This window comes from Podarcis liolepis, assembly GCF_965112155.1.
Source record: "Podarcis liolepis genome assembly, chromosome: 12".
NCBI lineage: Eukaryota > Metazoa > Chordata > Lepidosauria > Squamata > Lacertidae > Podarcis > Podarcis liolepis.
The window spans coordinates 28434765-28456329 of record NC_139563.1 but is presented as its reverse complement, the minus strand read 5'-3'; the positions used below and the strand labels follow the sequence as shown (position 1 = coordinate 28456329).

The window sequence follows — 21565 nt, the reverse complement described above, 5'->3', positions numbered from 1 at the left end:
TTTAACGTGTGATCTTGATTTGCGATTTTAATATGTGTTTCATAATTGCTAGTTTTAGTTTATATTGTAATTGTTTATGTAACTTGTTTCTTTAATGTTTGCTTTTATTGCCATTTTCAACTTTTCTTTTACTCTTCATTGTAAACCGCTTAGAAGTATTTTCTTCTAGAAAGCGGTATATACGTGTTGTTAAATAAATAATAATAAACATTTTTTTTAAAAAAATGGGGAAATAAAGCGAGCAAGCTTGAAAAAGCACTAGTAACAAAAAGCACAGGGTAGAATCTTTCGGAAAGTTCTAAATTCTAAAAGTACAGCAGAATTCTAATGGCTAAGATCACAGGAATTGCATATCTTTCTTTCTTTCTTTTTGCACAGGTCCCATCCTTCCTTTATTAGGAGTGCAGGGGAATATGCAGAGTTAACTGATTCTGCCTCACAAGCATCCTGTTAAACAGACTACCAGAAGATGCACAATCCCCTCTCAATGACATGTGTACAGAAACCTCCCCTGTACCTGCAGTGGCACACAACTTGAACAGATTCTTGAGGGGTGACCATGGGAAGTAGCCATGTCTGGAAAGCCTTCTGTCCACCTTCGTTTTGCTCCAGACTCCTGCTAAGAAAGATCACTCTTCTTCTTGCCAGAAGAATCTACCTCACCTTTTCTTGCCAAAGGGAATAAGGAAATTACAGCTTTGTCTGCTTTCCTGGTTCTCTCAGGCACTGACTGCTCTAGGCAGAAGTTAGGAGAGGAGATCATAAAAAAACAGTTATTGCCAGAAAGAACAAGGAAGGAAGGCAGCTGGGGAAACCACGTTCCTGTCTCAAAAAAATAAAGGACCCAAATAAGCTGTGAAGAACCTCTTCTTGCCAGAAGCACATCCAAGTGAAGACTAGACAGATGCTTTCCTGCCAGAGTTGCTTCTAAGAACCTGCAGCTACTGTAGACACAGAGAGTCTTTTGTACATGTTCTCTCTTTTATAAGAGGGCTGCGTGGGAACTGACCAAGGATCATTCCAGTGCCACCTACTGAACTCCATAGCTGTGTTCGGATCAAAACGGGATTCCCTAGTCAAGGTCCCATCTGCTATACCTATGGGTAGTCATATTTCGGCCTGCAACTGAATAAATGAAGGAGGGACTGTAGCAACATTAGCTGTTTAGAAATTATGTTGAATTAATAAGCCACATCTCCAAATATGATTAGTATGCCACATGAAGCAACGAATCAGACGCAAGTTACTTTCTTCACAAACCTTTTTAAGGTAACAGTTGTTATTTTTATTGTAGTTGCCTGAGGCTCCATGACATTCTCTGTCAGTATTCTAAAACAGTTGATAACAAACATTAAATAAGAACTCTTCTACACATTAATATGATGGTCAACAAACTCTTTGTCTTCTGTATAGTTTCTACAATCATCCACGAAGCAGGAGCAAGGAACTCTGAAAGCAAGTACCATATTTGCCTTGGTTTCTTACTAATGGAGTTCAGATGACAAGTTAACATTATGCTGAATCAGAGGGCAATGGGAACAAATGATACCCGCAGCAAAATTTTGCAGTGTTCTTGTTCAGGGTACTCCACCCAGTTTCCCCTCTCTTCTGTGCCCATTGAGCATGTTTAGTTTTTGTTGAACTGTTTTAGGTTTCCTCCCCGTTGAGTTCACCCGCCTGCAAATGTTTTGCACTTCTGCAAAGTTTTCTGCTCCTCTAAGCCTGCTGGTACACCTCTGAATTAGGCATGAATCAGAAATTGCTCACCGAATGGGGTGCAACCCAGTGGGTGGGTTCCTGTTGCTTACTGGTAAAGAGAGGGGTGAAGAAGTTGGCTTGGTGCAAACATACTGGCAGGTAGACCTGATTGGCTGCACTGGTGTGTTTGTACTGTGCTGGCCTCCCCATTGCCTCAGCCATCCCATTACGCCACAGCGACCCACCTGCCAGGAAGGTAGTGCAGCAGCATTGGCCCACTCAGTGAGTTGTTTCTGCCATGGATGGTGGCATTTTGGCTTCATAGAGGCTGTCACTTGAAGATCTGAGTTTGTTGTTGGTTTATCAAATGTGGAACAACACCATGTCCTTTCTGGCTATGTGATTTCGCTTCATACTTTGAGTTAAAGGCTGCATGATTGCATGCTAATTGACTTTCAGCTATCTGCAAAATGTCATTGTTCTCCCCATCTCCAATAACAAGTAAAAATAAAATTGGGAAAAACTTGTAAAGTAACATGTATATATAGTAGGCCTTGGGGAGGGGGTGGGGAGGGTTATACTTGAAGCATCTCCTTACACAACAAAACCTTCAAAACTAATTACAGTGAGATAAAAATAATCTCCTGCCTGGACAGATAACAGAGCTTCAGTGTATTAACAAACCTTGCTCTTAATAAAGAGCCAGCCAAATCTTCCACGAGAAAAACAAAATTCAGACAAGTATTGGGCATCAGAGCTAGTCTTTTTTAAACTCAAATAAAAGAATTACTTTAAACTCAGGCTTAAATTTTATATCTATATCTACATCTACATCCATATCTCCATCCTATAAAAGTTAGTAGCCATGGGTTTTTTTTCCATCAAAAAAGAGATATGCTGCTTTCTTCTCTTGATAACAGTGGAATGATTTCTTTAGCACTGATATCTAAATGTGAAGTCTTTTTAGAGCTGGAAGGCTGCAGAAAATGTTCCTATTTAAGTTGCACAGAAACAACATAATTTGCAAAAAAAATCCATAAACATGGAAAACAAGAAACTACAATTCTTGAAAATGTTGGCATTTATTGTAAAAAACTTTTACTGTTCTGAGAGACTATTTCATCAATAGGATTATACTGGCATCTGTTGGTTGAGAGTTTTTAGAACTCACCACTTGTTTTTAAAGATGCTTCTGCCAGCAGTATGTATAATCAATGATATTATTATTATTATTATTATTATTATTATTATTATTATTATTTGCAGCTGAGGTGGTAAGTTTTACATTGTTGTTAGCTGCTCTGAGCACTATAACTACAGTAGAAAAATAGAATGTAAATTTTGTACATAAATGTTGCGCACTCCTTCTCTCACTACTCCTAGGCTTCCTCCACCATAGTGGGACGGTAATGAATGAACCATAAGTTGTTCTGGGTTTCTCTATGCATTCTACTTGTGATGAAGGCATCAGAGGAGAAAGCAAGTAAGCAAGCAAGATCAAGGCCTGCTATGCATATCACCCTGGGCAGAACTCTCAGGGGTGAAGTACTGCCTGAACTGCACAGTTCTTACTCTCCAATATGAAAAGCTTGGTCAGGCCTTGAGAAATCTTGGTATATGAACTCAAGACCAAGTTACATATTGCCAGGTAAAACTGCATCCCCTCCAGGAACAGATGATCTTGCAACAGTTCTTCCTTTGGTTGTGTCTAGGCTTGATTAATGCAGTGTGTTATACATGGAGATGCCCCTGTATATATAGACCAGCTGAAGTGTTTAGAAACTTCAGCTGGTCTAGAATATGATGACTAGATTCAATGTGGTGAACGTATTTGACCAGTACTACAGTATATGTGCAGGCTCCCAGTTTGTTTCCAGACTCAATTCGCAGTGCTTGCTTTAACCTATAAAGAGTTAATCAGTTTGGGAGCAAGTTATCGAAAGGACTACGGTCGAAAAGAACTCCCCATAAATACTCCCTCTATAGACATATGTGCTGGGCAGCAGCAGTGTTGCCTTTATACCACCAAACTAAAAGTATCCTGTTCTCTTCATCTCTTAAAAGCTAATAATCTAGAACTGCTTCACTGTTGTCTAGTTTATTTTGGATGTTTGGTTACTTTGTTTTTAGGTGTGTTGTTTTCATATTATTTAACATTAACTTGGTAAGCCACTTTGAAGACCATTTTTTTTTGAAAGGCAATAGACATACTTAAAATAAATATAGAACTATTATTATTATTATTATTGATACAGGAAAGCCACTTCTTGATTAACATGGCAAATAATTTAATTGACAAGGAAAAAAAGATGTGGATGTGCCATGCGTGGTGACAGCTGGTATTTACTGAAGCCTGAGAACTAAGAAACTCACTGACATGGTAAATACCAACTGTCACCACACTGATGCGCATTCGTAAGGAATATTCACCATGTAAAACTGACACAGTAAAATCATTTTGTGATTATTTCATCACATGAGTGGATATGAATTGGTCCCCAGAAGGCATAAAAATATGTCTCTTTCCTCCTTTGTTTGTTTGTCTCTCTCCCCACCCCCCATATTGGGTCAGAGGTGAGGACTGGAAACTTGTATTAAAAAAAAAAAATCAAAGTAGGGTTGTCAAGTTTTTTGTTTTAAAAAAGGAGAATCTGAAATGTATCGAGGACCAGAAACACCGGGGACAATATGGAGCCCTACTTAGCATTCAGAAGTGCAATTTTTCTGCCGCAACCCAGAGTGCTTTCAGCAACAACACTCTTACATACAGTATTTACAGAGAAATTTATTGTGCCTAACATGACTATCTATTATTGTGGTCTTGTGAAACGCGGTGGGGATGTTCATTTGCAAAAGGAGTCGTTTCCTACTGTGATTAGACAAAGCATTTGAGAGAGAATGAAATGCAGGAAAGGGAACTTCACGAAGTTACAAGAGAAAGAACAAACATATTACCTCATCGTCATCTGCGTCATATTGTGCATAATGCTGTTCCAAAAGCTCTCTTTGGCGACGTTCCTGCTCTAGGGTCTGGCTAATCAGCTGAGCCACTTCACTTACTTGTCCTGGCCTTTCTCTGCCAATTATAAACCTGAGGAGAAAATCAGGGAACACAAATCATTTTCTGTCTTCTCCGTATGATATATGAAATGATGGCCAAATGCAGGAAAAGCAATATTATTGCACACTAAAGGCTAACAACTCGATTATAGCATAAGGTTTCGTAGACTGGAGTCCCCTACATGAAAGCTGCATAACACATGCCCAAATGTCTTGTTTAAAAACAAATAAATACATGTTCATCTATTACCAATGCACAATTGTTTTATAACTGTATTGTGCTAGACACAAGTTCAAAATGGAAGTCACAATGATAATAAAAACATTCCGCTGCAATTATGGGAGTTTCTCCATGACCTAAAATCACAAATGTTTATATTGCAGTGTTACAAAACACTTTCTATGAATAGAGGGAGAGATGGTGACCTGAGTGCATCAATGAGAGGAGGGATCCTGTCCTTGCTGGTATATTCTGGTTTCCTAATAAAGAATTTCCTGATATGAGAAGGCAACAGCCATGGTTTACCAACAGCAAAGTACACATGGAAGAGGGAAGTGTGTGCCTGCCCCCCTTTTGCAGCTCAGATGTCAGTCACCAGCCAGATCCTGTCGGACAACGGGCACGTGGGTTGCATTCATAAATGCATGTCTTCCCTCAATGGTTTGCAGCTACTTCAATATGTATTATGAAAGAAGATGGTGTACATGATCAGTGTCCATAAAGCCCCTGAGCTGAGAAAGCTGTGGCTGGATGCAACAAATCAATGGGGGCAGGGGGGAGAGAAACGAAAAGACAGAGTAAATGGTAAAATGCTGATTATGGTTTGGATCAAATGGGCCCTGCAAACAGCTTCACACACACAGAGCTGCTGAAGACCCCCTTCCAAACAGGGTCTCCTCTGCTGCCTGACCCTGACCCTGAAAAGCCTCCAAAGCAGTGGATGGACGCATGGAGGGATGTGACGACAAACCCTGGCACATGTCCGGAGACAACAACACACACCTCAAGGGCCTGTGGAGCCCAACAAAGAATTTTAAGTCCTGCTGCCTACATTCCATGCATTCTCCTCAAAATCAATGAACTACTTTAAAATAAGCATGCCGCTGCAAACCTGTGGCAACCTAATCACACTGTGCAAATATAAATGATTCCTGGCATATTATGCACTCCTTTCCTTGGCATGCAGTGCATACGCAGATGTTTAGTTCTTTATTTAACTGCATAAATTAACAGTCTTGGGCCATACATTATAGGCACAACCACTTCCCCTTCATCTCCACATTTTCTTGAGAAATGTTCCATTGTTCCCTGATTATAGAGGGAATAGTTCCTACTGTTCCTTCCATTTCCCTATGCCTTCATGCTAATTGCTATTTTTATTGCTTTTAAATTTATTCAGGCCGCAAGCCTTGTGGACACTGGCACATCATGTAATTCAATCAATGGCCTGCTAAATCGCAAAAGCAAAGGAGGATTTAAAAACAACTCAAAAGCAGGAAAGTGCACTTTAGTTAGAGGCTATAAAAAGGCTGCAGAGATTTACAGACAAAAGCATTTTCTATAGCTGTATTCCATAGCCAATTAATTCACTTCCATACCACAGTGTGTTATATAGGATGCATGGTTTTGGGTTGTTTTTTCTTTTTCATTTCGCTGAAAGATTATCTGAGTTATATATTCCATTTATGTCCTGACTTTACTCCATAGAACTCAAGGAGAAAGACCCAGGCCATCTTGATTGCAGAAAGGTTCCTGTGCCATGTGATAGACCTTGTCTGATCTGAGGTGCAGAGGCTACAAATTCTCCAGTGGAATTTAAGATTCTGTGTCAATCTGTAACACAAGTTCTCAAGATCATCACTTCTGCTGAGTCACTGGTCAGACATTAAATCATAGGGAGAAGCAGACAGGAATGCAATTTGGCATATACCAAGTTGCCAACAATGTAGGAAGAATGGTATATCAAATGATCTTATCTGAAGTGATGCACTCAGGGGCACGTTGCGATACCAAACAGCTAGGAAGAGAGAGTATGCCTAAAATGCATATTAACCTATATTACGCTTGTCCCTCAAAACATGGCTGGTCTTACTGTGAGGTGTCCCCCTCAGGTGAGAGAGACTGGGGGCCAGAAACGGTAACAAGGTGTTAGAGGGCAAGCCTGTGTAGCCTGCCCTATGCCCTCTAGTCTAGTTTGAAATTCAGCTGTCAGCCTGATTGGCTTCTGTATGTGGAATTGGGGGGGGGGCGCCATCTTGTCCTTCATCTCAGGCAGCAAAACTGTCTCAAAAGGATCTGGAAAAGGCCATGATAAAAGCCAGGGGCTGGGAAGGGATCAAGACTAGGCTTGAGAATATCTGAAGCCAGGACAGCCAAGGCCCATTTCACCAATTCAGCTGAAACATTGGTTAACCAAACTGCAAGCTTGTCATGTCAAAAGCTTGTGAATATTGATGGACATAGCATTTCATTTTCTTGCCGGAAAACAACAATATAGTATAGCTGAAACTGCCATTTTTATAAGTTTGCTCACATGAATTGGATCTTATGGACCCCATCAAGGCCAAGGACGTCTGCACCAGGCCCCATCTGAATGCACAAAGTGAATTGCTGGAGACTTCTGCCCTTCCAGCAGTCTCTTTCTCATGAATATTTGGGGGTGGGCTACTTTGTGGAGAGGCCGTATAAAGACCCCATTTCCCAGCATTCCATAAATAGTACATACTTTAAAGCAGTTTCCAGATGGGGGTGTATGTGGATTTTCTAAAGTGCAAGATGTTTAATTAAATATTGAAATGTATTCCATTTCTGATTATGCAGCCAGAAACCAGCATAAAAGAGGCATAATGTTCTGAATCACTGCCTAAAAGATTAGCCACCAAAGCAAAAGGACTTCAATAACCCTGCTAAAGACTCTCCTCCCTGCAAGAGAGGGGAGTGGTTGTGGCCGGGAGCCGGACTCCGCCTCAAGCAGGGGGCGTTTGCCCCCTGCCTTCCACTCACCTGGCTGGCCCCCACGCCCTCGGCCAGTCACCCAACCAGGTGCCTTCAGGGGGGGGCGTGTACAGCAGCCTAAATTGCTGCGGCGCCAGCCTCCAGCCCTCACTTTTTGTTGTCCCGTCGCGAGGCATTGGAATAATGTGTTGTGGTGTCGAAGGGCTAGGTGTGGCCATCGCTTGCGCCTTCAATTTTGGGGTATTCCGTTAAAGGAATCCGGCGGTCGTGTATTCTGTCCGATGCCTGCGTGGCGGGAGGCCATGGCACGACCCTCGGTGACATCAGGGGAGAGCTTATAGTTGGATTAGCATCAACAGGCTCCACCTACTGGTGAATAACCCCCCCTTGTTTTTTAGACTCACCCCTCTCCGAGTGGGTGGAGTCAGCTGACGTAATCCAATGCCTAAGCCAATACCTTCTCACTTGCTGTAATCAATAAAGTTGTGGCCTTTTCTTGCCCATTAACCTTATATCACGTGTCCTTGTGTTTCATTCCACTGCGCAGGGTACGGGTCCTCGAACCACAATTATATACTTCCTATTACTGGTTCACTAGAAGTAGACATGTAGTTTAGTACTGGCAAGACTGTATTGAGAGACAACAGGAAGTATAATGAACTGTGTGAAGTCACACAGCAGGAACCAACAGATTATAGGCAAAGTGCACCAAAGTCCAGTTCTCTGATGCAACCCCTACTGAAACGATGGTGAGCTGTGCAAGAGTGCTCCCTGGGGGGGGGGTTGTGCCCTTAGACATCAGTGATGCCTAAAATCCAAGATAACGTCTCACAGGAGAACACTCTGCTCAGGAAGTCACTGTTCAATTATTCTGAGGCTAGTACTAGGGCACCTTGTTGAAGCAAAGCGGGTCTGGACATGGTCAGAGCCTGGGTGGAAGAACTCAGAAATATGGCACCTTGAGTTCCACAAGGAAATAAAAGTGGGATGCAAACGGACTAAATAAATAAACACAGAGACACAAAAAATATTCTCTCCCAAACCTCAGAAGCAGTTAAAAAACAAACCAAAAAATTCAGCACAATGGATAAAACAAATTCCACAGTAGAGACCATTGGAAGATACTTCACAGCCCCATTTTTGGTCCTTTATCTCTGTCTGATGGAAGGTGTGCCTCCTTAATGACTTCCAGAATAATGGAAAAAATGTCAAATTTAAATGGAATGTATTTTCAACTCCAAAGGGCACGCTGCTCTGTATAATAGGGTGAGAAAGAGGTCTAGCGGATGGCAAAATTTTCAGCAACCTTCCCCAAGCTCATAACAGCTGCAATTACGGTGCCGACACACAGCAAATCTGCACCTTCAAAACAGTTTGAGAACTGTGGTGCCGCTGCTGCTGTGCAACCGCTTTAAGCCTCCGAGTTATTCTCTGGAACTTCATTTTCCTTTCTTGACACTGTATAGTGAAGCTTCCTTTCCTTGTGTGCTGCTTTTTGGTATTTGTCTAATAAGCTGAAGACCAGACCACCTAAATCCAGAGAGCCTTTCCTCAGCAGCACCTTTGAAGTTTTGGGTTTACTCTTGCTTCTAAGTCGGCGTCATAATGGCAGCTGTTATGAGCTTGGGGAAGATCGCTGAAAATGGCACCGCCCTATCTCAGAACGCCAAGTCCCCACCAATCGGATTGGCAGGAGAAACCGGGGGAAAAAGATGACAAGTCTTCCTATACCTTCCCTCTTTGTGAAAAGATTTGCACTACTCAGCATCAGTTGACAATGCATATTTGTCAGCATAACTCGGACACTAGAGTGAGAGACCATTCCTGCAGCATCTGTGGAAAGTCTCTGAGCTCTGCAAGGTCCCTCGACCGCCACATACTGGTCCATTCTGGCGAGAGGCCCTACAAATGTTCGGTGTATGACCAGTCCTTCACCACCAATGGAAACATGCGCAGACATATGGAAATCCACGAGAAGGATCCAAATGGCACTACTACAAGTACAGCTACTGCAAAATGCGGCACCTAGACTGCTCTCTGTGAAAGACTATTGCTGTCCAGTTACTGCTGAAGACTAGCACTGGCTGCCAATCAGCTACCATGCTAAGTTACTGATGCTGGGACTGGTGTACAAAACCCTATACAGCTTTGGGACCCAGTAATCCAACAACTCATATCATCAGTTAAATACCTAATCTATCACTGGAGGTCCATCTTAGCAGGATATCCATTTCTTATAATATAGGAATCAGCCCTATAATGTGGTGGCCCCTACCCTTTGCAACCTCCTCCTGTTACATATCAGACAAACACCAACTCTACTGTCTTTCCGGCACTCAGTGAAGATGTTCCTCTTCCAACAAGTCTTTTAAGTGGAGCGTTATTCCAATCTGCATTTGTATGGGAACTATTTTTAGCTGCTTTTATATATGAAATTGTTTTTAGATGCACTGAATTTTTTTTACATATGGAACTACTTTTAATTGCTTTTACACTTCTCTTGCTTTAGGGTTGTGATTTTATTCTTGTAATCTGCCCTGGGGCCTTATGGTAAAGGAGAGATAAGGAATCTAAAACACAAATAAACTCAATAGCTGGCCAAGCAGCAAGAAACAGATTAAATGAGCATTCTTCTGTAAAAGAAAATAGGGCTGCTTCAGAAAGCAGCAGTAAAATCTCTGATATGAGATAGAGGCAGAATTCCACAATGATTATAAGCAAGCAGCAGAAGTTACTTAGAAGGGGAAAGAGATTTAAGCCACTCCAGAGGAATATAATTAAACAACAACCTCAGGATAAACGACGACAAGTTGGATTATCTTAAAATAATATCAATGTGAAATACTGGTGCAGAATAGCTTGTTTTATATGAAGGGCTTTGGAAGGGTGTCTGTTAATGACTTATAACCATCTAAATATTGTCATCTGATAAAACCTGAAGCCATTAAAGATACAGGATGGAAAACATAAAATCTGGATACATTTTGCACTTTCAAGAGTGACTTCAATTAAGAGTGAATTCCATTATGCTTATACAAATACATGTATACATCCAAGCTAGGTAACAAGCACTAGCATTCTTCATATTATAGCCTTACAGTCCTACATCTCAGAGTAACAGCATTGCCTTAACTACTGGTTATGGTCTCCTTCCAGCTGTAATAAAATAGGAACCTTACAACAATCTCCCAACCCTTTTACAGGTCTCAGTAACCTCTATTTACAGCAACTGATAACTCATCACAGGCAAGATCAAAGTCTGGATGAAGGCAAAGATCAGGATTCTAGTTTATGCCAATAGGCAGAGGTGAACCACAAAAGTATGGTGGCAGTGTGGGAAGATGGGACAGAGAGGAATCAGCTTATTGGGACACAGGCTTCAGGAATCAGCACAGTGTCTAATCGCTTGACTTTGTTCCTCACCTGATGCAAGCAGATACAATAAGCTGTATCAGTGTGTCAAAACAGGGACGGTTTCTCCTAGCAAGCTAAAAACATATCTTAGCTGCATGATTATGGTTTGTTTGGGAGAAACAATTTTCTCCTAAACATTTGGTGAAATATTTGTTGTTCCTGGTTGCACTAAGGGAGAAGCATAGCAGGAGCACTGCTCAAGTCCAATAAGTGATTAACTATGGTCAAAATAAAAAAAATCCTTCCAGTAGCACCTTAAAGACCAACTAAGTTAGTTCTTGGTATGAGCTTTCGTGTGCATGCACACTTCTTCAGAAGAAGTGTGCATGCACACGAAAGCTCATACCAAGAACTTAGTTGGTCTTTAAGGTGCTACTGGAAGGAATTTTTTTATTTTGACTATGGCAGACCAACATGGCTACCTATCTGTAACTGATTAACTATGGCTTAGCATTACATACCAACAAGACTACTGCATCATGTGCAATGTTTTATTAAATTTTTATATATGTTGGAAGCCACCCAGAGTGGCTGGGGCAACCTAGTCAGATGTGCAGGGTACAAATAAAATAATAATAATAATAATAATAATAATAATAATAATAATAATAATAATTTCCTCAGAGCACTTCAAAGAAGACTGAACTTGGAGACAACTTCCAAAACCTATTACAATAAATGGAAACATATTACATATTCTGAAACATAGTCTCAAAACATTTCAGCAGGATGTCCTTGTTTACACAAGCAGAACTTTCATTTGTTACTATGATAGTCTATTTTAATCCTAGGAAGTTTGCAATTATTTTTATCTTTCTCAAATGTATCAAATGCCATTGTAAAAGAAACATTTCCATTAGAAAGTAAAAACATTTTAGAGCCTACTAACTCCAGCTAATATAAAAACGGATGAAAGATTTCATGCGGATAAATTTACCTAATTTTGCTGTGCCAAAGCAAGAAAAGTTCAGAAGGTAAAAAGCACATTTTTGTGTTAACAGTTTCTTCACTGTGTCAGCTAAAGACAGTTGAACTACATTATATCCGGAAGCTACAATGAACAATCTATTCTAGGTCAGTGACTTCCATTGTCATGACCATTCAAAAAATGTTCATGAAGCTTGGCAGGAAGCAAAGTCACTAAACAGTAGTACCCTGTAAGCTTTCTAGAGCAGTATTGACCGAATTAAAGCAGAAAAATGAAATACAAAGCTGTAGTTTAACTTCTTTCTAAACCTTCTTCTGCACAATTTATCAAATACAATTTCTCATATTTAAGCTAATATGTCTTTGATCGTTTATGTTGGGGGTGGGGGATAAGAAGGAATGCTTTAGGGGACAATTACCAGTGACACTAGAAAATATGTATGCCCAGTAATGACACACACATTTAAAATAACAATTGCAAACAATGCTAATTATGGAACAATTTACTTAAACAAACTACTTAAAATTCATTTGATGTTGCAGCTTCCACAGTAATGTGAAAATGGAAATGCAACTATAGCAATACTTTGCCAATTCTGCCTGTCAAATTAAATAGGGAGGACTGTCGCCTACTAATCTTCATTACCTGCAGCTGCCAATTGTGGAGGTATGTGCGGCACTTCCTCTGATAGAATGTTCTTATGCACCATGGGAGCTTGCAAGTAGAGAGATAAAGGTAAAAGGTAAAGGACCCCTGGACGGTGAAGTCCAGTCAAAGGCGACTGTGGGGTTGTGGCTCTCATCTTGCTTTCAGGCCGAGGGAGCCGGCGTCTGTCCGCAGACAACTTTCCGGGTCATGTGGCCAGAATGACTAAACAGCTTCTGGCACAACGGGACACCGTGATGGAAACCAGAGAGCACGGAAACACCGTTTACCTTACCGCCGCAGCACTGGACCAAGTGGCAATCAGGCAGCAGCCACTCTCCCCAGGGAGGCTTGCCTGGCGCCTTCACTACATGTCCCTAGGCACCCAGCGAAAACGTGTCTCTCCAACCAGGCATTTGACTGATTAACATTTTATGGCAGGCATAGGCAAACTCGGCCCTCCAGATGTTTTGAGGCTACAAACCCCATCACCCCTGACCACTGGTCCTGTTAGCTAGGGATGATGGGAGTTGTAGTCCCAAAACAGCTGGAGGGCCGAGTTTGCCTATGCCTGTTCTATGGCTTTCTAAATGTGTCTGTGGCAGGCGGCTGCTGGTTTGTTGTTTCATTATGTATTTTGTCTTTTCATTTTGTCTTTTCATGTTGTGGACTGCCCTGTGATCTTCAGATGAAGGGTGGTGTACTAACTAACTAACTAACTAACTAACTAACTAACCATCCTGCCATCCAACCAACCAACCAACCAACCAAATAAATAAATAAATAACCTTTCCCTCCCTGTGGCTTGAAGTCATTAAACGCAGCTGTTAAGGAGCACAATAACCTCTCCCCTACAACTACAGCAGCTATGGGGGAAGAAAGTAACCCTGTTCTAGATGGTTTGCATAAGTTTATCCTAAGGTCCTTGATCTACAGCAGTGTTATGGAAACAGACATCCTTAAAAGGGAACACAGCTGAATTCGCCGGGGTGAATCTTGTCAGCCACGCAGTGTGGAGAAGATGATTCTGGCTGCCTGTAAGCGAACACTGGAAAGACTCTGTACGCTCTCTATTCAGACACTCATGTCGGCAGCGTGAAAGGTAGGGTCTTCTTGGTGATGGCTTTGTAGTGATGGCACTCCCTTACAAGCGAATTACGTAAAGTTCTCACAGTGCATACCTACAAAGGGGCCTTAACAACTCATTTGCTCTGGTTTACCTTTGTTTTACTACTGCTAGTTTATGAAACCACTGAGCTGGTTTAAACTGGGTTATACTATTTTTTATGGAACGTTTGTGCCTATAGTTCTTGAACTACTGCTTTATACCTTTTAAAGCTGTTTGTGGTGTATTTCATGTATTTTCTAAATTCTGTTACGTAAGCCAACTTGTGGGTGTTACACCCTAAAAGATATCCTAAACTATTTTAAATATAATAATAATTCTGTATAATTCTTTCTAAAGGCTGCCTTAGCTGGAAGCCCTCTCTGTATCTTAATGCAATCTATAACTCTGTACTGTACCTTGGGTTAAGTACTTAATTCGTTCCGGAGGTCTGTACTTAACCTGAAACTGTTGTTAACCTAAAGCACCATGGGGCCTCCCGCTGCTGCCGCGCCACCAGAGCACAATTTCTGTTCTCATCCTGAAGCAAAGTTCTTAACCTGAAGCACTATTTCTGGTTTAGCGGAGTACCTGAAGCGTATGTAACCCGAGGTACCACTGTACCTCCTAAATCTTTATTCATCCTAAATCTCCTGTCAAACAATTCCATTTCATAACTCCAGTTCTAAGTGTGGGGAACGGAGAGGGGGGGGTGGACTAAAAGGAAACTTCAAATTTTCACTCTGCTCGCCAATAAACATTAAAAAAAAACCTCTTCTCCTGCTATGTGCTTGGTAACTAGACCTGCACACAGCAAAATGTGGGCGCACCATTGATTTATATAGCAACATTATTATACTTGATGTTTTATTTCTAATACTTCTTTCCTTTCCGTTTTATTTTAATTGTTTTACTGACAACCATCAATTCCTGCATTTCAAGCCCTACATACAGAGACATCTGAAAGAGCCCTAAATATTTAGACTTATTTAAGAACTACAAACTCTGGGAATAAAAATATTACCATGGGAGAAAATTGACCTCCCAAATTGAAATGCACTCACAGAAGGCTTTTACTTTTTACAAACATCTAATGAAGTGTAACAGCTGAAGAGAAAAACAATATTAAATTTCAAGTTTGAGCCCTTTATTAGGTGATACTTTGAATAGAGCTGTAGACCCACCTGAAGAGAGATAACTTTGCCTCAGTTATCCGTGCTTTGATACCATCCAGGCTAGACTACTGCAATGTATTGCATTTGAAGACTACCATATTTTTCGCTCTATAACACGCACCTGACCATAACACGCACGTAGTTTTTAGAGGAGGAAAACAAGAAAAAAATATTCTAAACAAAACAGTGGATGTATGATTTTTGTGGTTCATGCTTTGGCCACAGACATGTGATCTGACGGTGAGTTTGGGGTAGCCCAATGCAAAAATCCTGAGGATCCATGTGGGTCCATGCTTTGTAACCACGTTTTTGCGCCATTGCGGCCCCATGAAACAGTGGGTGTGTGTGTGTTTTTTGTGCAGGCTGTAGCCATGGACATGCTATGTGATCTGATGGTGAATTTTGGGTGACCCAGTGCAAAAATCCTGAGGATCCATGTGGATCCGTGCTTTGTAACCACGTTTTAAGTGGGGAGGGAAGGAAAAGCACTCAAGGGACAAGGAGCACGCGTGGGGTGGGTGGAGAAGGATGCTGCTAATAATGCAGGAGAGGCTCCTCTCCGGCTTTGCTCCTTTAGAACAAGCAGGCTCTGCGTCTCTCCCTCCTCCCCAGCAAGGAAACCACGATAGTAACCACTCTGAGACAAATCAATAAAAAGTGTGACCAACACTCTCCCCCAACAAGCACAGTGAGGTCAAAACACACACACAGAGAGAGAGAGAGAGAACTGGCCCTAAAGTTGCAGGGCGCTGGAAGTCGCAGGGGCGCTGGGGGAGTGAATGGGAAGCAAGAGAAGGAGAAGATCCCTCACACACACACACACACAGACACACACACAGAGTGTCAATTCTAAAGTCGCAGGGGCGCTGGGAGAGTGAATGGGAAGCAAGAGGAAAAGGAGCCCTCACACACACACAGACACACAGAGTGTGGATTCTAACGTCGGAGGGAGAGTGAAGGGGAAGCAAGGGGAGAAGGAGCCCTCACACACACACAGACACACAGAGTGTGGATTCTAACGTCGGAGGGAGAGTGAAGGGGAAGCAAGAGGAAAAGGAGCCCTCACACACACACAGACACACAGAGTGTGGATTCTAAAGTCGCAGGGAGAGTGAAGGGGAAGCAAGGGGAGAAGGAGCCCTCTCACACACACAGACACACAGAGTGTGGATTCTAACGTCGGAGGGAGAGTGAAGGGGAAGCAAGGGGAGAAGGAGCCCTCACACACACACAGACACACAGAGTGTGGATTCTAAAGTCGCAGGGGCGCTGGGAGAGTGAAGGGGAAGCAGCAGGAGGAGAACGATAGCTCAAGCACACACACACACAGCCCCTACAGTGGCTAATCCAAAATCGGACAGCAAAAAACTGCAGGCAGGGACAGAGAGCAGGGGTTGTTTTAAAGCAGCCAACTCCCGCTCTGCTTCTCTCCCTCCTTCCCGGCTCCGCTAGCTGACAGGAGCCGCTTACACCCGCTTTGCTGTTTCAAAGCGAGCCACGGACTGCTCACGACTGCAGCAGATTCCCCCGCCATCTGTAGGCATTCGCTCCATAACACGCACAGACATTTCCCCTTACTTTCTAGGAGGAAAAATCTGCGTGTTATGGAGCGAAATTTACGGTATTTAGAAACTTAGTCTGGCCTTGAAAACAGCAGCCAGGCTATTAACTTGCCAAACAGAACACATTTTGCCAGTGTTCAGCAGATCTTCACCAGCGTCCAGGCAGGTCTGGCCTGAGATATTCTGCTGCCTAAGGCAATGGACAAGATGGTGGCGCCTCTCCTATTCCTGGGACAAAAGCCAATGGGACCAGCAGCCAAATCTGCAGGTGGCTGGCTATCTTAGGATGTGCAGAGAAAGCCATGTGACACACACAGCTCTGTCCTCAGCACCTCACTGTTGTTCCCTAATCACTTGGCATTTGCTGCCTGAGGAGGCACTCCTCTCACTCTGCCTAGTGGTAGGGCTAGCCCTGCATTCAGTTTGTTCCCATCATTTATATTTCAATTTTAAAATATTATGTAAGTGTTGGTTTTGACCTATAATGCTTGAATGACTATGGACCAGAGTACTTAAGAATCGCCTGCTCCAATATGAACAAGCTCCTTCTCTGAGGAGTCTCCTGAAGTCGGTTCCAGATTAGGTAGATAGTGATGGGGTCTTCTCCAAGGTGGCACCCTGCTTGTGGAATACTTCTTCTCTCAAGCAGTGCCAACAATGCCAGGTTAAAATGGTTTGATTCCCCTGGCTTTACTTTCAATCCTTACCTCCCTGTGTGCTGTGGTCCTAATGAAAACTGGAGTCCTGAACATAACATTAAATTTAAAAAGAAATGGCACCACACACTATGCATTTAATGCAATATGTAATTATGCCACAAATGGTGAGACAAAAGATCTCTGGAAAGGTGGGGTTCCTCCTATCCATCTTCCTTCTCTTCAGTCAGGACGGGGGACTGGGTTTTATCTGCCCCACCCTCTGTGAGCCAAATCTGACAAAATGGCAAGGCCTTAAATGCTAAATGTGGAAGCCATGCTGTCTGGGGCTGATGGTACCAGGTTGTCCAAGGCTGATACAAACAATCCATTGTAGCAAAGGTTTTCTTAACATATATATGCTTACTTATGATCGAGCAGTTGCATGACCAGACAATATCACAGGTGCCACCAATTTAAAAAGTACTTTGTAAGGATTTCTCAAAGTTACCTGACTTTTCCTTTGGTGTTCCTGAGGACTGTTGCAGCAAAATTTTGTGTGACGCCAACCAGACTGATCCCATCTACTTCTACAATTTGGTCATTTACTTGGATCCTTCCAGAGGAAATAAAAAGAATGGAGAAACACTAAGTAATGAATATGAAACAAAATATAATGTCTTTTTAAATTGCATTTGGAAGCAACACATAATTAAGTCAACAACACATACATGACATCTTGCATTATACATAATATTGTCAATTCCTACTGACAATGTTGTTTTAGAAGAAAATACCATTTGAAATCAAGATACGTATTTTTTTGAACCAGATCTCCACTTCCATGGAAGTAAATGAACAAACAGGACAAATTATAATTATACAGCATCAGATATAGTGGCAAGAAATGTACACATGGCTGTACGAAAACCCCACATTTTGTGTTGTGCAAGACACACCCTATTCCTGTGACTCCAATCTGTTTTAAATATTTTTAGTACCAAATTTTAAATTGTGATGTGCTAGTGATAATGATTACTATTACTCACAAATGCTGTGTTGTTCATGCCACATATCAAAAGGTGCACAGGGCAGGGCAGGACACTGAAGACTCAGCAATGCAAATCCTCAATGCAAACCCTGCTCAGTTTCCCACTGGTTTCTTAGGTTTTGCCAGGAACTGCCCATGGCCAGGGTTCAATCAGCAAGGCAACTAGTTCCATGTGGCCAAGCAACACTCCATGTCACATGGGAAAACAATTTTCGAACAGGAGTTTTGGGGCATGCTCAGTATAAATAAATAAATACATCAGGTGAGTGTCTGGAAAGACTGTACTCAGCGATAAACTCAAACTGTTGCATTAGCCTCCTCCTAATCTCCCTTCCCTCATTTTTCTGCAACCTCAATTTAGATTATCTGTCAACTGTGAAACTGAACTGTAGTCTTCCTTCCTTCCTTCCTTCCTCTCTCTCTTCCTCTCTCTCTCTGGTTTCCTTCATTTTATTGTCTTGAGACTTACCTATCTTTGTTATACCATGACTGTATTATCGGTAGTACACTCAAAATGTTTGTTTGTTTGTTTGTTTGCTTGCTTGCTTGCTTATTTATAAACTCAGTTAATTGGAAAATGGATAGAAACTAAATATATCTGGAGGTACTTTAAAGAGCTGGTGGGTCTGCATTATACAAACAGCTGGTGGCAATGAGTTCCAAAGATAAGATGTTGCCTAATAATAACAGGCCAGGTTGCTCGAGTCTAAGAAAACAGGCAGAGGTGTGAGACGTTAGATGTCTTTAGGAAGAGTGTTAAGAGGAATTAAAGAGGGAAAATAGCCAGGAGCAATGCAGTGAAAGTGTTCAAAAATAAGAAGTGAGGTTTTAAAATGAACACGATGAAAGGAAGGTAAGCCAGTGCAAAGAAAAATTAAAGAGAACCATGATACTGATGAGAACGGAAGGTAGAATGAGCTGCACAGTGATGACCCTGCTTGTGTTTTAAATTAAAGGTGGAACTCTCTGGAAGTTAGATTCTGTACTTAGCACTTGGTACCAGCTTTGTGAAGCAATCCCGTGGGCATGAGTAAAGGTAAAGGTAAAGGGACCCCTGACCATTAGGTCCAGTCGTGACTGACTCTGGGGTTGCGGCACTCATCTCGCTTTATTGGCCGAGGGAGCCGGCGTACAGCTTCCAGGTCATGTGGCCAGCATGACTAAGCCGCTTCTGGAGAACCAGAGCAGCGCACAGAAACGCCGTTTACCTTCCCGCAGGAGCGGTACCTATTTATCTACTTGCACTTGGCTTATTATTCTATGATTAAGCATGGCACATGGTTTATCAACCAATAAGTACAAATTATGTCATAGACGTACCAGTAATGCACCGGCAGAAGTGAAGTAGCCCAGGGGAACATAATCAAAGCAGATCTGAGCATCTACCAGTACGGATGGTGGCCACAATTTTTTTAAAAACAAGCTCTTTACAAAGTCAGCCCCTCCTTTGAACATTTCCCCGCGTAACGGCTCTGACAATGCAAAAGGGTAGCCAGCTGATTAAAAAGCCGCTGGACCAAATAAAATTCAGTGCTGCCTTCCAGCAAGAGTGCAGCACCCCAAATTAAAGTGATATTACAGTAACTAAGGGGGAGACATTCCAGGCATGTAAACATATATTCAATAAAGCAGCTAATATGAAGCGACAAGAAGTAAACATCTTTGCAAGCCTTGCTGGGCATCCCACGAAGAGTTATTCTGTCTAAGGTTCCCACCCAGCATGGAAGATGAGCCTAGGCCTCTGAAGGATGGGAGAGTTGCAGGAGGGGAGGGAGGGAGAAAGGATATCACTCTCCGCCAAGCATTCCCCTGCTATGTTAAAGAGATCAGGTAGCAGCCTATATGAAATACCACGCCTGGGACCTGGGGAGCTCCTGCCAACTTGACTACACAATGCTGGACTAGATTGACAAATAGTTTGACATTAGCTTTGCATGTTCCGGTACAAGGCTAATGTGAGCATTACAAAGTTATGTGGTCTATTTTATAGCCATATAGTGTGTAGTTGGGAAAGGGGGTGGTTCTGTTGGGTTGGAAAGGAGTCACTTTTCCTTTCTTTCTTCTTGAAAAAGCCTTGTATAATGCAAACAGGGGGATTTAACCTTACAGCAGACATTATCATTCAGGATACTTGCTAAAACCTCCCGGAAATTAGAGAAATGGAAAATAAGAGGACAGGAAATTAAGCAAGTACAGATGCACACATATCTCATAATTTTATTCCAGAGCAACTCAGGTTGGTCAAACCATCGTACAAGTGCTATAAAACAGGCAAAGTGTACCTCCTCAGCAGTAGCTCACTTTTATTTTCAGAAAGGTAACCAACTTATACCAGCTGCTATTCAGATTTTTGAAGCTAAATTGCAATATTCAAACCAGGTTAAGGGACATTGAAAAACAAAACATTAAGTCAGCTGTAAATACAATTTGCTCTCCCAAGTTCTTTGGTTTAAATACAACAGATAACAGGGTCACTTATATCTCAATATTAATAATTCCAGCCCAATACAGGGCCTTTATGTTAGCCCGACTGAATGTTTTCCTCTCAGTTTTTGCCAAGGGGAGATATTTAAACATCCCCAGAAATGATAGACATTGTGGATGTTCTTCGAATGTGCTAGACACTGTAGAACATAACCTTTTCTACTGTCCATTAAACAATCAGACACAAACGTGTGCTATCACCTTTTTTGGGTAGTCTAACATCAGATTCTGTCTGACATTAACTGAAAGGGTGGCTGAGTTTTTGTCAATAGTACCTCTTAGAGTGGTGAATGGCATGATTTAGCATGAAAAAATCCCAATGGAAATCTTTGTCTTTATATATTTCACATAGCTGTTTATTTGTATATATTTTAAATTTTTATATATGAATGTTTTATGATGGCCTATACTTGTAATACCTAATGAAGGTTTGGCAAAGTACCAGTAAGTACGGTAAGTATAAACTATTAGAAGGCTTGAGCAGGCCAGTTCTCTCTCCTTCGGACAGCTTCCATCTCAACTTGAAAGCTCACAGCTGCTTGTCAGATTATTTAAAAACATACTTCTGCATACCTTGGGAGCCCTCCAAGTATATAGAAACTGCTACCTTATTGTTGAGTGGCTCTGCTTTGCTTCAAAACTGATGGGCATTAAACCACCTGAGTTTCCTATCAGAGGGGAGGAAACTGCACACTGTAGCTTGTCGAAGGCCACCTAATGAGCTCACAGAAGAGATGAGGCTCGCACCTGGTGAGTAGCTTGGTCTTTCAATCACTATGCTACATCAGCTACCTTCCCTTTCAAGCCAAGGTATTTAAAATGGGCAGTCTTCCCTTAACCTTAGCATCTAGC

The 21565-nt window shown here is 42.0% G+C and overlaps 1 protein-coding gene across 30 annotated transcripts in view; it reads right to left on the bottom strand.

Moving 5' to 3' along the window:
* PPP1R9A (protein phosphatase 1 regulatory subunit 9A) overlaps nt 1–21565 on the bottom strand; it is a 148536-nt gene that overhangs the window by 41063 nt on the left and 85908 nt on the right. For 17 of the 30 annotated variants that reach the window (XR_014518026.1, XR_014518028.1, XR_014518030.1 and 14 more), the window contains 2 exons: nt 17690–17794; nt 4654–4789 (listed from right to left, as the gene is read on the bottom strand). Coding sequence is in view for 25 of the 30 variants with exons in the window: in XM_083469021.1 (XP_083325147.1) it covers nt 4654–4789; nt 17690–17794 (241 nt within the window). In the remaining 5 variants the exon portion in view is untranslated. Of the gene's footprint in view, nt 1–1260; nt 1330–4653; nt 4790–17689; nt 17795–21565 lie in introns of all 30 variants that reach the window. The other 13 variants (XR_014518027.1, XR_014518029.1, XM_083469028.1 and 10 more) reach the window with 1 other exon arrangement.